The sequence below is a fragment of the Capra hircus genome, chromosome 6, assembly GCF_001704415.2.
Source record: "Capra hircus breed San Clemente chromosome 6, ASM170441v1, whole genome shotgun sequence".
Lineage (NCBI taxonomy): Eukaryota > Metazoa > Chordata > Mammalia > Artiodactyla > Bovidae > Capra > Capra hircus.
In genome coordinates this window covers 15,293,463-15,307,790 of record NC_030813.1, presented here as the reverse complement: position 1 = coordinate 15,307,790, position 14,328 = coordinate 15,293,463, and the positions used below count along the sequence as shown (strand labels likewise).

General features: G+C 37.6%; 1 protein-coding gene across 1 annotated transcript in view; it reads left to right on the top strand.

Moving 5' to 3' along the window:
- ENPEP (glutamyl aminopeptidase) overlaps nucleotides 298-14,328 on the top strand; it is an 82,208-nt gene continuing 68,177 nt past the window's right edge. The window contains exons 1-2 of the mRNA XM_005681306.3: nucleotides 298-1,192; nucleotides 13,881-14,022. Of these exons, the coding sequence (XP_005681363.2) occupies nucleotides 558-1,192; nucleotides 13,881-14,022 (777 nt within the window). The 5' untranslated portion in view covers nucleotides 298-557. The remainder of the gene's footprint in view (nucleotides 1,193-13,880; nucleotides 14,023-14,328) is intronic.

The following is a 14,328-nucleotide window of genomic DNA, read 5'->3' as shown; positions in this document are numbered from 1 at the left end:
TGAAAAGAAAACACAGCTTCTTTAGCAAGTTACCTAAAAAATAGCTGAAATTCAAGAAGCCCTTTGATTAGGAGTGAGAGATTGTGCACACACAAGACTCAGTGGCAAAGGTTGAATTTTTCTATCATAAGCACACCTCTTTCCCAAATGCTCTCTCCCTGAAAGCTGCTGACAGAGCTTTGGCAAAAGATCATCCTCCTCTTGGCTGATAAGCTAAGCCCTGTTTTATATTTAACTCACTCCGGCGCAGGAGGGGTGGAGTGAGGGATGCGTTGTTTATAAGAGGAGCCGTGACAATATTCTCGTCAGTCTTCTTCCTCCAGCTCAGCCCCTCTTCTGGAGTCCTTACTCCACCCCCTTGTTTCCACAGTCATCCTGGAGTGGCTAGCGGGAACGTGAAGGGAGAGGGAGAGACGCAAGAAGCCAGAGAGAGGTTTGCGAAAGGCAAAAGCCCGCTGCCAAGCCAGGCAATTACTTCCAACTGGAAAAGGACTGCTGACGTTAGTTAGTTACATTTAACATCCTTTCATGTATAACATTTGACTTTGGAAAGAAAAATGTTCTTGGAGGAGGGATCATCTTGGGAAGGCTCTAAGAGATACTGCATTAAGACGAAACATGTGGCCATTATCTGTGCAGTGGTGGTGGCTGTCGGATTAATAGTAGGACTTTCTGTGGGTCTGACCAGATCATGTGACTCTACAGAGAGCGGACAGGGCACGACCCAGGCTCCTTCCCACCTGCCTCCCGTTACCAGCCCTCCACAGGACCAGGGGGTCTGCCCTGCCAGTGAGGATGAAAGCGGAGGCTGGAAAGATTTCAGGCTGCCGGACTTCATCAAGCCAGTGCACTACGACCTGGAGGTGAAGCCGCTGATGGAGGACGACACGTACACGGGCAGCGTGGACATCTCCATCAACGTGAGCTCACTCACCCGGTACCTGTGGCTACATCTCCGGGAGACGAGGATCACCAAGCTCCCGGTGCTGAGGAGGCCGTCTGGGGAGCAGGTTCAAGTCAGGCAGTGCTTCGAATACAAGAAGCAGGAGTATGTGGTGGTGGAAGCAGAAGAAGAGCTTGCGCCCAGCGCTGGCGAAGGTCTCTACCACCTGATCCTGGAGTTCGCCGGCTGGCTGAACGGCTCGCTCGTGGGATTTTACAGAACGACATACGTGGAGAAAGGACAAACCAAGTAAAATAAAAGTTTTTTGCTACGTTTTTCCAGAGCTTTTATCTTTGCTTTCCGTTCCTCTTCCGTTCCTTTTCTCTTTTCACCTTTCACTTATTTGCATGGTCTGATCTTTGTTTAAACTTGACTTCATTTCTGCCTGTTCCTCTGGGAAGCAAAAACTCTTGCCCTGTTGTCTTTTCAAAGCTTGTCACAAAATTGGAAACTATTGAATGAGGTGCACGGAGTCTAAAAAATCAGTGTAAGTCCTTTTCATCAGGAAAAATCATAATATACTGCATGTTATCCTTAATGTTTATATAAACTACCTGAAACTTTAAAAAATATTATGTTTTTGGTAACTTTCACTGGTGATATTTGTGGGCTATATGGCAATGATTTTAAGCTGAACTCTTAAAATATCATACTAAATTTAAGTGAAAATCAGTAAATATCAATTATAATTTTTTGTTTTATTGGAGACTGAACATTGAAAGAGCATATAAAATTCATGTAACTGTCTTTGTGTTTTCACTTAAGAAAGGTAGGGCTGTGTCTTTTTTTTATCTCAAATGTCCAGAACTATGTTTTACTCAATAAATACTCATTGAGTCCATACATCAGTAAGTAGTAGCACATGGATAAATCTTTGGGCTTATTATCTATCATGCAGTATGCAGTAATTATGCTCAGTCTTTTGTGACAAAAAAGATATATTAGGCAATTAAGGACATAAAAATATCCCCACACACGGAGCCCTCCAAGTACACCTGTATATATATTTGCATCCCCGGAGACAGTTACTTGTCTTTCATTTAGTCAGAGGCTATTACTTAGAGCTATGTCAAAGACATAAGTTCTGTCAATGAATTAAAAAAACTTCACCCTGTGGGTATGGTTCTTGCATATGACAGGAAGGTTACACCTGAGGTACCACCGAACTTGAAACTGTTTTGACTTTTACCTACTTAGATTCCGAACAAGTGAATAATGGAGAAACGTTAAAATCTGGCAACTAAAACCAACGTTGGCAACTAAAAACGTATAAGCAAATCTTTGACGCTCAATCAAACTTGGTATATACAATAAAAAGTATTTACATTCTAAAAAAAAAAAGAAAAGAAACTTTATGTCACTGTTTAGAGAAAGTTTAAGGCCAGCCCTCTAAATATCCCTATGTTGTTTGAAGCATTTTAGAGAGCAAAGCAAATCTTTTGGTCAAAATGCTTCCTGTTGTTTATCAGAAAGACCAAGGGATTGAAAGAAAATATTTAAACATTCTTATTGTGTGGTATAGTATTAAACTGAGTAGACTAGAAATGATAGTTTGAAAAAATATTTGGAGGGATCATGTTTATATAGATACACTATTCTATATACTATAGAATAAAGTTTCTTTATTGTTTATATATTTTTCTGTTTATAAAAATTACAAATGTTGAAAGCATAGAAATTATAAAAAGGAAAATCAAAAAAACGTATAAATAATTTCACCATCCAGTGGTAAGCCCTGTTAACATGCTAATGTATATTCTAATTTTTTTAGGTAATCAAAATTGTAATTAAATTATCTCTACATATCTCTCCATCTATATGCCTTTTAACTGAATATACTGTAAGCATTTCCCTTTATTAAATATTTTCAAGAATCTGATTTTAAAGACTGAGCAATATTCCACTGCATGAATGCATTGTTATTTTTTAAAACCAATTCACTAATGCTAGACATTTGAGTAGATTCCAGTATTTTATTACTATAAACAAGTCAGAAAGAACATAGCTGTAAGTACATCTGTAAGTGTACTTACAGTGTATTTCCTTGTGTTAGGATGTAGTCTGAAAAATAAAATTGCTGGGTCAAAGTACAAATATATCAAGAAACTTGTAACATTTATTTTGGTTAGTTATTTCATAAAATATGTTAATAAGACATTCACTACAGAAAACTTGAGAAGCAAAAAACTTATAAGAAAAAAAGTCCATAAATAACCCCATCACTCAAGTATAGAAATTGTTAGTATTTAGGCAGATAGTTTTCTAGTCATTTTTTTCTGGACACAAACATAGCATTATTATGCTTTATATAGTGTTGTGTAACATGTTTTTACAATATATCAACACTTTAACATGTTATTTGGTGTTCTGTAAATGACTTAATGGATACATGATAGTCCATGATATGAATATAATGTAATTCAACTTTCCCATTAGATTTGGGTGCTTAAATCGCTCCCACTTTTTTACCTACAAACACCTATAAAATATAATGAACAGCCTTTTAAAAAACTAGGAATAATATTTTCTCATATTTCTATAGGAAAATTCTTAGGAAATTGGCTCAAACTATGTATGTATGAGCACATGTGTGTGTGTATATACACACACCTACACATATATAACACATGTGCATGTACTTATGTATATGTATCTCCAAACTGACTTTCAAAAATATGTTCCAAATTATGTTTTCACAAACAATAAAGTACCTATTTCTCTGAGTCTAACAATAAAATGATTTAAGTGTTTGCAATTGGATAGAGGAAAAGGAATATCTAAAGATATATCTACCTCTAAAGAATATCTACCTTCCAGAGATTCTAAAAATCTGTTAGTGTAAAGTGAAAACAAGTCAAAACTTTTAAATGATTATTGCTAAGAGTTTAAAACTGCTTCTTGGGTTGTGAAAACAAGAAAAATTGCATCTGAGTAAAGCCATCAAAATACTTTATAAAAATTCTATACACTATAAGAAGGCCAAAAAATAAGGAACACAGTCCCATTCATAAGTTTCTGTTATGTATTTCATAAGCATACAAATTACTGTATGCTAACATATATTATTCATTCTGAATCTTTGGATTATTTTACCATATGAGCTAATTTTATGATAAAATATATACTTGAGAGCTGACATTTTGAAACTTAGCTGTTTTAGTTGAGAAAATACTCAGAAATACTAAGTGACAGCAAGGTGAGGGGAAGGCCAGTGGTCAGCTAGGCTCCCTGGAGGACTGGTGTCTGAGGGGAAGGCCAGTGGTCAGCTAGGCTCCCTGGAGGACTGGTGTCCCCGAGTTTGTCTGTTTTCATTGGTAGCAGTTGAGGTTCTCACATTACACAGGATGCAGCCAGTTCTGTACTGCATTCATGGTTTTGGAACGATTCTGGCACATACTCGGTAACCTCATTTAGGCTCAGTGGAATACTTTTTGTTTTTCTATTATGAAATATTTCAAGCATATGAGAAATTGTTTTCTTTCAAGCTTGTGAATAACATTTTGACAATGCAGGTCTCCAGTGGGTTTCATCTACAAAATGCAGAGAAGAGCCACAAGAGTGAGTTCAGGGGGAATAGCAGCATTCTTTCTTATTATATAGTGAACTTTGTCATATTTGATGCTCATACAATTTCAAATGCCATCAGAGTAATACATTTTTATGTATACTGTCAAGATTATATTTTCCAGCTTTTCTGCCTTATTGTAAAATTAACTCTGGGATTGAGTATGTGTGGTATGGGATATTACTGTCGGAACCACAGTGCAAACTAAACATAAGTGCACTCAACAGAAGCCAAAATTACTTGATTTCTGCAAATACAACTGAGACTTGGACTTCATAGAAAGGAGACAACTGTCTGAGCTTCTTTCTGTCAAAGTTCAGAGGCAAATGGAGACTTGGAGAAGAAGGTAGAACCAGTTCAGAGTTCCCTAGCTATAATAACCATAGCATCTCACTGGGGACAGAGTTGTAGTGAGGCTTGGGCGGAGAAAGTTTGAGAAACTTGACAGCCACTTTTTCTACCGTCTGGTCTGTTCCTTTGGGTCTGAGGAAAACCACTTCAAAGGACTGAAATCTTTGGAATGATTTCCTGCCCACATCACTAAACCCTCTTAACACTCTCAACAGTTACGTAGGATTCCCAGTTACTCTCTTCTCAGAGTTCCCCTCTACTCACATCTCTAAAATATATAACAATATTCCCTTCTCTCTAAGGTTCAGCATTTCCTTCTCTATATCTGGATTGCTCTTACACAGCATTTCCTAATTATCTGTTCCACAGAGTTCTAGTTGCATGAAGGTATTAATAGATATTGCCAGAAAAAAGCAGCAGAGTTATTCTGTGGCCAAGGGAATTTATTGTTTGGGAAATAATACTGAATACAAAATGATTTTTTTTTTAATGGTGGGACTTTTCAGAGACTTTTATATTATAAAGTTCATGACCACCTCTAGAAGCTGCCATAATATGCTGTTTCCCAACCACATGACTGTGGAATCTTCCGTGGACCCTGAGAGTAGGGTCTCTGTGTCTCTTGTTCACTACCTAGCTCACAGAGAGAACTCAACTATTACTGAATGAATATATAGAAGCATTTTCACGTAGGCTGCCACATGACTAGCATGCTCTGGCAAATGCTGGGATCCACTGCGTCGCCACAGCTTCTTTCCTGTAGAGGAACCCAGTTTCCACCAATGACACCTTCACTTTCCCCCTAAGCATGGAGAACTTCTTTTGGTTCTTTTCCTCCCCATCTCATGTCAAAGCCAAGAGGAGCTGATAAAACCTATTTTGTTGACTTAGGAATGCCATCTTCAAACTTTAAGGACTGAGAATCATTGGAATTGATAGGAATTACAAGAACTTAAAAGAAGGACAGTTTTCAGTTCGGGTTTTCTGGGGTTTTAGCAGAGGATGAGACAGATAGCATCACTGGCTCAATGGACATGAGTCTGAGCAAACCATGGGAGACAGTGAAGGACAGGGGAGCCTGGCACGCTGCAGGCCATGGGGTTGCAAAGAGTCGGACACGACTGAACAACAACAGTACTGCTGGGATTGAAGCTGAATTTTGATGTAATGGTGGGATTTCAATAGGCAGAGACAAGACAAGTAATGTAAAAAGCAGGCAAAAAGGAAAGGCACTACATCAAAAAAGCAGATTAAGGAGAAGAAATACCTTTGTAGGAGAGTTTTATTTGGAGATGCTAGCTAGAGATAAGTCTGGAAAACCCATTGGGAAAAAAAGTAAGGATAATTAATTAATGAAAGGCATTATGCAGAAAAGGTTAACCCATGACTACTTACACGGGGAGAAAAGAACTAAATCTATACATGAGTACATGAGAGAAACTGCAGGTATCCAGGAAAGAGATGATAAGGATCAGGTAGGACAGTGACTTCAGGACAGAAGAGAACACAATGAAGGGAACAGCCTGGAGGCAACATAGTCAGGACTGGCAGACTAACTGGCTACGGGGAAGAGAGGAGCTAAAGTTACAGATCAAGGATGCTCCAGAAGTCTGATCTGACAGCCCACCTTTCACTGACATTAGAAATAGAAGAACCAGGTTTAAAAGGGAAGGTCATGGGTTTGGTGTCAGATGTGCTGAATGTTAGATATCTAGGAAGAGACGTCTAGAAGATATCTGGATAAATAAATCTGAAGCACAAGGTTAGGACTTGGGATAAAGATGTAAGAGTTAAGTGGAAACACAGCAGAAAAGAAATCAGTGGGATGGTCATAAGGGTGTGTGTGTATGTGTGTGATATCCTCACACATGGACATGTATCCTCACTGTAGTTCTGATCTTGAAATTTTAACTGTATGTCAGTTTATTCATTCTATTCTTAGATTGATGTGTTAAGTTATTGATATGCCCATTATCAATAAAGAACAGATTTGGCAGGCAGAGGCCTTGTTTACTTGTTGCAGGATGCATAGTAATTTCCTTTATGTTGGAAGCACGGAAACAAAAAGAAATTTTACTTGAGTATCCTCCATTTGGAAAAAGAGCTGTTGGAAAATAAATTAAAATAATTAACTGGTTCAAACCACTATAAAAATTGGTTGGAGTCTGGATAATAATCTAAATGGGTTGTTTTGCACCGATCAGCTCCCGTACTTAATTCTGGAACCCTGCACTAAGTCTGCAATGATACTTAGTTGTGGCTGCCTCACCTGCATCAGAAGTCCTTCATTTAAGTTTTCACCCAGACCTTGCTGTTCATTTGCTGGCTCAAGTTATTAAACTACTGAACGTAGCCTGAGAGCCTTCATTGGAAACAGTGTGCCAGATGATTTATGAGGCAGTCAGGCAGCTGTTTTATTTTAAGTTGATTCCAAGTGAACGGCTTGGTGCTTGCATCATCACTTCCTCTCCCTTCAGCTTTCTCTGAGGTTTCCTTAATCTCACCCACTCAGAGAAGTCAGAGGAACGCCTTCCCTTTTGTAAAACTAACAAGCTACACAGAATTATGTTTTTAATGTGCTGGGTCTAGTAAGTGACTTATTAACATGATGTGGAGAGGCCCCTGTAGAAAAATGGTTTACCTCAGCACATTTGCCTAGCATTATAATTATTCAGGACATACCCAAGAGTTACTCCTGAACATACTGTGATTAGCCAGGCTTTTTCCATTAAATTTGCAAAACAATATATCTAATTCAGTGGTAAAAAGAAGCTTTTACCACTGAATAAAACCCCTCCAGAGAAGTCATTGTCCGAAATGGTTTTGTAAGGCTATCTCATATACATTGTTTTCAAATTTGCATATATTTAGAAAACTTTAGTAACTCTGATGGAATTTAGCATATACAAATAGGGCCTTTTTAAAAAACTGAAGAATACTTGATTTATAATATTAGTTTCAGGTTTATAGTATAGAGATTCGATATTTTTATGGATTATACTCCATGTAAAGTTACTATATAATATTGGCTACATTCCCTGTGCTGTACAATATATCCTGAGAGCCTGTTTCATTCCTAGTGGGCTACACCTCTTAATCCCCTGCCCTTATCTTGCCGCTCCCTGCTTCCCTCTTCCCACTGGTAACCACTAGTTTGTTCTCTATATCTGTGAGTCTGTTTCTGTTTTATTATATTTGTTGTTGCAAATAGCAGGCTCTCATTCTTTTTAACTATTGAACAACAGTCATTGTATACACACACACTCTGCTAAGTCACTTCAGTCGTGTCCGACTCTGTGTGACCCCATAGACGGCAGCCCACCAGGCTCCCCCGTCCCTGGGATTCTCCAGGCAAGAACACTGGAGTGGGTTGCCATTTCCTTCTCCAATGCATGAAAATGAAAAGTGAAAGGGAAGTCGCTCAGTCGTGTCCGACTCTTCGCGACCCCATGGACTGCAGCCTACCAGGCTCCTCTGTCCATGGGATTTTCCAGGCAAGAGTACTGGAGTGGGGTGCCAACGCCTTCTCTGACACACACACTACATCATCTTTATCCATTCATTTGCTGGTGACTCTTAGGCTGTTTCCATATCTTGGCTATGAACTTTGAAGTGCATCTATCTTTTCAAATTGGTGTTTTCACTTTTTTTCCAGATAGATACCCAGGACTGAAATTATTGGATCATATGGTAGTTCTATTTTTATTGTTTTGAGGGACCTCCATGCTGCTTTCCATAGTGACTGTACCAATTTACATTTCCTCCAATGTCCTACCAGGGTTCCCTTTTCTCCACATCCTTACCAACATTTATTATTTGTACTTTTTGTATTCCTGTTGTCAGTGTGGTGTATCAAATTGATTGATTTATGGATCTTGAACCATCCTTCCATCCCTAGAATAAATCCTACTTGACGGTGTCTGATCTTTTTTATTTACTGTTGAATTCAGTTTGCTAATATTTTGTTGAGGATTTTTATATCTATATTCATCTGAGATATTGGCTTATAATTTTTTTGTACTGTTTTTGCCTATTTTCAGTATCAAATTAATGGTGGTTTTGTGGAGTGAATTTGGAAGTGTTCCCTCCTCAATTTTTTTAGAATATTTTGAAAAGGATAATATTAACTCTTCTCTCTGTATATATTCTATATTGGTAGAATTCCCCTGTGAAGCTGTCTAGTCCTGGATTTTTGCTTGCTAGGAGTTTTTTTTTTTTAATTTGTCTATTTCAGATTGTCTATTTGTTCCTGATTCAGTCTGGAAGATTGTATGTCTCTAGAGATTTATCCATTTCTTCTAGGTTGTCCAATTTATTGCTTTATGCTTTATAGTTATACATAATATTCTCTCATGTTTTTTAATCTCTGTTACATTGGTTATAATTTCTCTTCTTTCATTTCTTACTTTGTTAATTTGTGTCCTCTCTCTTTTTTCTTGGTGAATCTGGCTAAACATTTATAAATTTTGTTTATCTTTCCAAGGAACAGCTCTTGGTTTTTTTTTATTTTTTTCTATTTTTTTAGGTTTCTATTTATTTCCTTCCTGATCTTTATTATTTCCTTCTTTCACTGACATTGGGCTCTGTTCTTTTTCTTTCAGGTTGTTTATTTGAGACTTTTGTTTCTTGAGGTAGGCATGTGTTTCTATAAACTCTCTTAGAACAGTTTTTGCTACATCCCATAGACTTTGGATAGTTTTTGTTTTCATTTGTCTCAAAGTATTTTCTGATTTCCTCTTTGATTTCCTCATTGAAACACTGGAGTTTTTTTTAGTAGCATGTTTTTTAGTCTCCACCTGTTTGTGTTTTTTCTCATTCTCATTCCTGTAAATGATACCTATAGTTTGATAATGCTGTAGTCAGAAAAAATGCTCGATATAATTTCTGTCCTCTTAAATTTGTTTAGACTTGTTTTGTGGCCTAACATACATCCTGAAGAACATTGCATGTACTCTTGAGAAGAATGTGTTCCTGTTTTTGGATGTAATGTCCTACGGATACATATTAAGCACAACTAATCCAAGGTGTCATTTAAGATCACTGATTTCTTAATGGTTCTCTAATGATCCTATCTGAATGACTGTCCATTGAATCTAGGAATTTTTACTTTTAGAAGAGGGTTTTCCCCATAAAACCACATAGGCTCTGAACTTAAAAAACAGACAAACAAATAAAATCCACATTTCGTAGCCCTTCTGGTTGATGAATGTCACTACACGTGTACCAGTGTAAGTCCAGATCACTATGACTGAGTGGGACTTGCTGTAACTAACATTTGCTGACAGGACCACCAACATGGACCAAACTACCACACAGAGATCTCACCAATACCGTCCCATTCCTTTTCCAAAGGTAGGCTCTGATGTACTGTAATATAATAAGGCATCTTTCCCCTACAATCAAGCACAATCTCTTTTAAAGAGAGATTGTGAGCAAAGGAAGGAAAAATCTTCCTTCTCTTAGATGCTTAGGAGTACATACTGTAGCATAGACACTGAAACCAAGTATTTGGAAACCTACCCAATGGCTGTTGCTTAGAACAGTATTATTCCACCCCTTCATCACGTCACCTCCCCCACACACGAAGGTGCATGCACACACACATGCTCACGTGTGCACACACACACATATGCTCACATGTGCACACACACGGTCTCTCTCTCTCTCATATTCCCAAATTAGCGGGCTGGCTTATTTCTGAGTTGTGACTAAACTGAAACATTCTTGCAGAGAGTAACTTTTCCTTTTCTTTTGTCTGAGAAAGAAATCAGAATCCAGAAGAATTCAGAAGAAAAAAGCAGCTGACTAAACATGGAGTTGGAGCTAATGAATCTTATTATAAACCCTCAGTATTCTGGGAAAGTGTATAGGTTTCTTTATGTTCTGATGTATTTGAGATTCACGCTTCCCTTGTAGCTCAGTCGGTAAGGAATCTGCCTGCAGTGCAGGAGACCTGGGTTCGATCCCTGGATTGGGAAGATCCCCTGGAGAAGGAAATGGCAACCCACTCCAGTATCCTTGCCTGGAAAATCTCATGAACAGAGGAGCCTGGTAGGCTGCAGTCTATGGGGTCGCAAAGAGTTGGGCATGACTGAGCGACTAACACTTACTTAACAGTCTCAGGTGTTAGAAACTCCAATTGACTAGTTAAACTGTTATCATCACAAAAACTAATCAGTAATACTGGGACTTTTTGGATAACCTTCTGTTTTGAAATAATTTTAAACTTAACAGGAAATTTATAATAATAATACCAGGAATGTAGGAACACAACCAATGGTTTACATTTCGTCCTGTTTTCTCTCTTCCCTACAGCCCCACATCTCTGTCTCTCTCTTTAGACTATGCTGAAACATTGTCTCTCTTTACCTCTTCACATTCAGTATGTATTTTTAAAGTACAGAACATTTTCTAACATAAACCACAGCATTGATATAATTTTTGTGATGCTTTCTGATTCCTTTTATTGGAGAGTGGTAAGTTATGACCAACCTAGATAGCATATTCAAAAGCAGAGACATTACTTTGCCCACTAAAGTCCGTCTAGTCCAGGCTATGGTTTTTCCCATGGTCATGTATGGATGTAAGAGTTGGACTGTGAAGAAGGCTGAGCGCCAAAGAATTGATGCTTTTGAACTGTGGTGTTGGAGAAGACTCTTGAGAGTCCCTTGGACTCAAGGAGATCCAACCAGTTCATTCTGAAGGAGATCAACCCTGAGATTTCTTTGGAGGAAATGATGCTACAGCTGAAGCTCCAGTACTTTGGCCACCTCATGCGAAGAGTTGACTCATTGGAAAAGACTCTGATGCTGGGAGGGATTGGGGGTAGGTGGAGAAGGGGACGACAGAGGATGAGATGGCTGGATGGCATCACTGACTCAATGGGCATGAGTCTGAGTGAACTCTGGGAGTTGGTGATGGACAGGGAGGCCTGGCGTGCTGCGATTCATGGGGTCGTAAAGAGTCGGACACGATTGAGCGACTGAACTGGACTGCACTGAACGGGAACTAGTTGTGCTCACTGCTACAAGTGTGTTATTTCTTCTAGTCCTGTTCAGCAGACAAAGATAGGGAATACATGTCTTGTATATTTTTATATCCATTTACATATTTACCCAAAAAATCATTGAATTTACACTGATCCTTCAGTTACAGTTCAGTATCAAGGTCTAGTCTCCTTTCTTTTTTAAAACAAATCTATAACTCTCTTCCCCAGCGGTGAGAAACCTGCCTTCTGTTATCTTCATTTCTTTTTTTTTTTTTCATTTGCTCAAGCTCAGTATACATAAAAGTTTGCTTTTTCATTGCTAATTCACATCACTGCAACAATCCAAACCTACTTACTGGAACTCAATATTGATCTACAGTTATTTTAAGATAGATTTTATACATATTAAATGCATAAATCTAATGGGAACTAATTTAATGAATTTTGAGGAATGTACACATCTTTGTTAATCATACCCATAATAAAGGATACATTTTTTTCAATCATCCCAGAAAGTTGTCCCCTTCAGTCAATAGTATCCCAAAAGACAGCCCTTTTCCAGTTTTATTTTTCACCGATTAGTTTTTTTGGCTAAGTTGTTAACAAGTAATTTTTATATCCAGAGAGTTTTTAAAGGAACTTCAAAAATATTTTAATTTCTTGTAGATGAATGTTGACCTATGACATATTAGTTTTTACATAAATTATGTATATATTGCATCTTTGAATCCAAATAAAGTGCAGACTTTTACCATGGCCTCTGCTGATCATTTAGTCCTTCCAGTTCACTGTACTTCAGCTACTCTGGACATCTTTCAGGTCCTCAACCACAGTAAATTCTTTTCCACTTTAGCAACTATGTACTTGTTGTTCCCTCTATTAAAGAAACATATTTTCCGTAATCTCCACCTATCTGGAGTTTTCTCATCACCTACTGCAAGAGATTGTCCCTGACTATTGTACCTTATATTGCCCACCACTTTTCCGGGGTCACTCTCTGTCTCTTTCCTTGTTTTATTTCCTACACAGCTCTTGCCACTCTCCTTATCTATCTAGTCTTTGTTATTTCCTCAGTATAGAATGATACCTGGTAAATGTATGTGTGTGTCTGAATATGAAATAGTGAGTTCAACAAATATTTATTGGATGAATGAAGGATGCAATAATTTGTTATTCTGTATGAAATACCTTCATTAGTCCCAGAGAATTCTGAAGCACAAAATATTTTTCTTGTACAAATTATTAATGAATATGTCAACCTTTCTATATTACACTTTTTACTCTGCTTAGTCTTCAAATGAGCAAATGTGTAATCTTACTGTACTATAACTACATATAAAAAGTATATATTCATTGATTTTTTTTTGAGCAATTACTCAAAAAATAGTCCCACTTTGAAATGATGGAAACATTATAAAGTAACATTTTAGTTTAATAACGCATATGCCTAGTTAGAGCCATAAAAGAATCCTGTCTCTTTCCAAAAAGGGTTTTAAATCTGGCCAAAGGTTGCTTCACTGGGAGACTGTTCAGGGACTGCTTTTCATGGAAATGAAACTAAGGGTTTTGTCCCTGGTGTAACATAAGTAAGAAAGAATGTGCTATTAGGGACAGGATCTGTAGACTCTAGAATATACTCCTCTATTCCATGACAGAACACAGCTGTTCACACTTACAAGGACAGCTACAAGCAAGCCTTTGAGTTTGGCTTTGTGTTTATCTACTTGTCACTTGATAGCTGTAGGATGGAAGGAATAATAGCACATAAAGTGGATTGATTTTTGCTCATCACAGATTTTTAGTTATGGGACCAAAATACTTAACTACTCATATAAAATACCCAAAGCAGTTTCTGAATTTTCATTTGTTAACCTAAAAATTCCAGTAAAGACTTTGACAACTATTTGATAGATTTCTGGATGGACATTTGCTTTAAGAAATGCAAGAGTTGATTACATAGTTGATTGTTTTATATGGGAATAGAGGCTGTCAGAAGAGGCAACATGTATTTTGCTTGTGTGTTTGTTTCTAAGGAGCATAGCAGCCACTGATCATGAACCAACAGATGCCAGGAAATCCTTCCCTTGTTTTGATGAGCCCAACAAAAAGGCAACGTATACGATATCCATTGTCCACTCCAAAGAATATAAGGCACTTTCAAATATGCCAGTGGAGGTGAGTATTTTAAATTCTTTTAAAATTTATGCAGATAGTTTGTTTATAATATCAATTTCCTGATTTGCCATGAGAGAACCTACTGAATTCTAAAATAAATGTACTCTAATAGCTTATTTAGAGGCTTGAAGATACATTTGGGCTATCTCTTGTCTTTGAGTACTAGAAGTCTTTAATTCAAGATTTTACTATCTAGTCAAAATACCATGTTGGGTTTTCTAAGCAAGAATGGATACAGTAGACATATGTCAGCTAGGCTCTGCTTAAATGAAAGCATCCCCTAATCATGATAAATTAAAGGCAAAC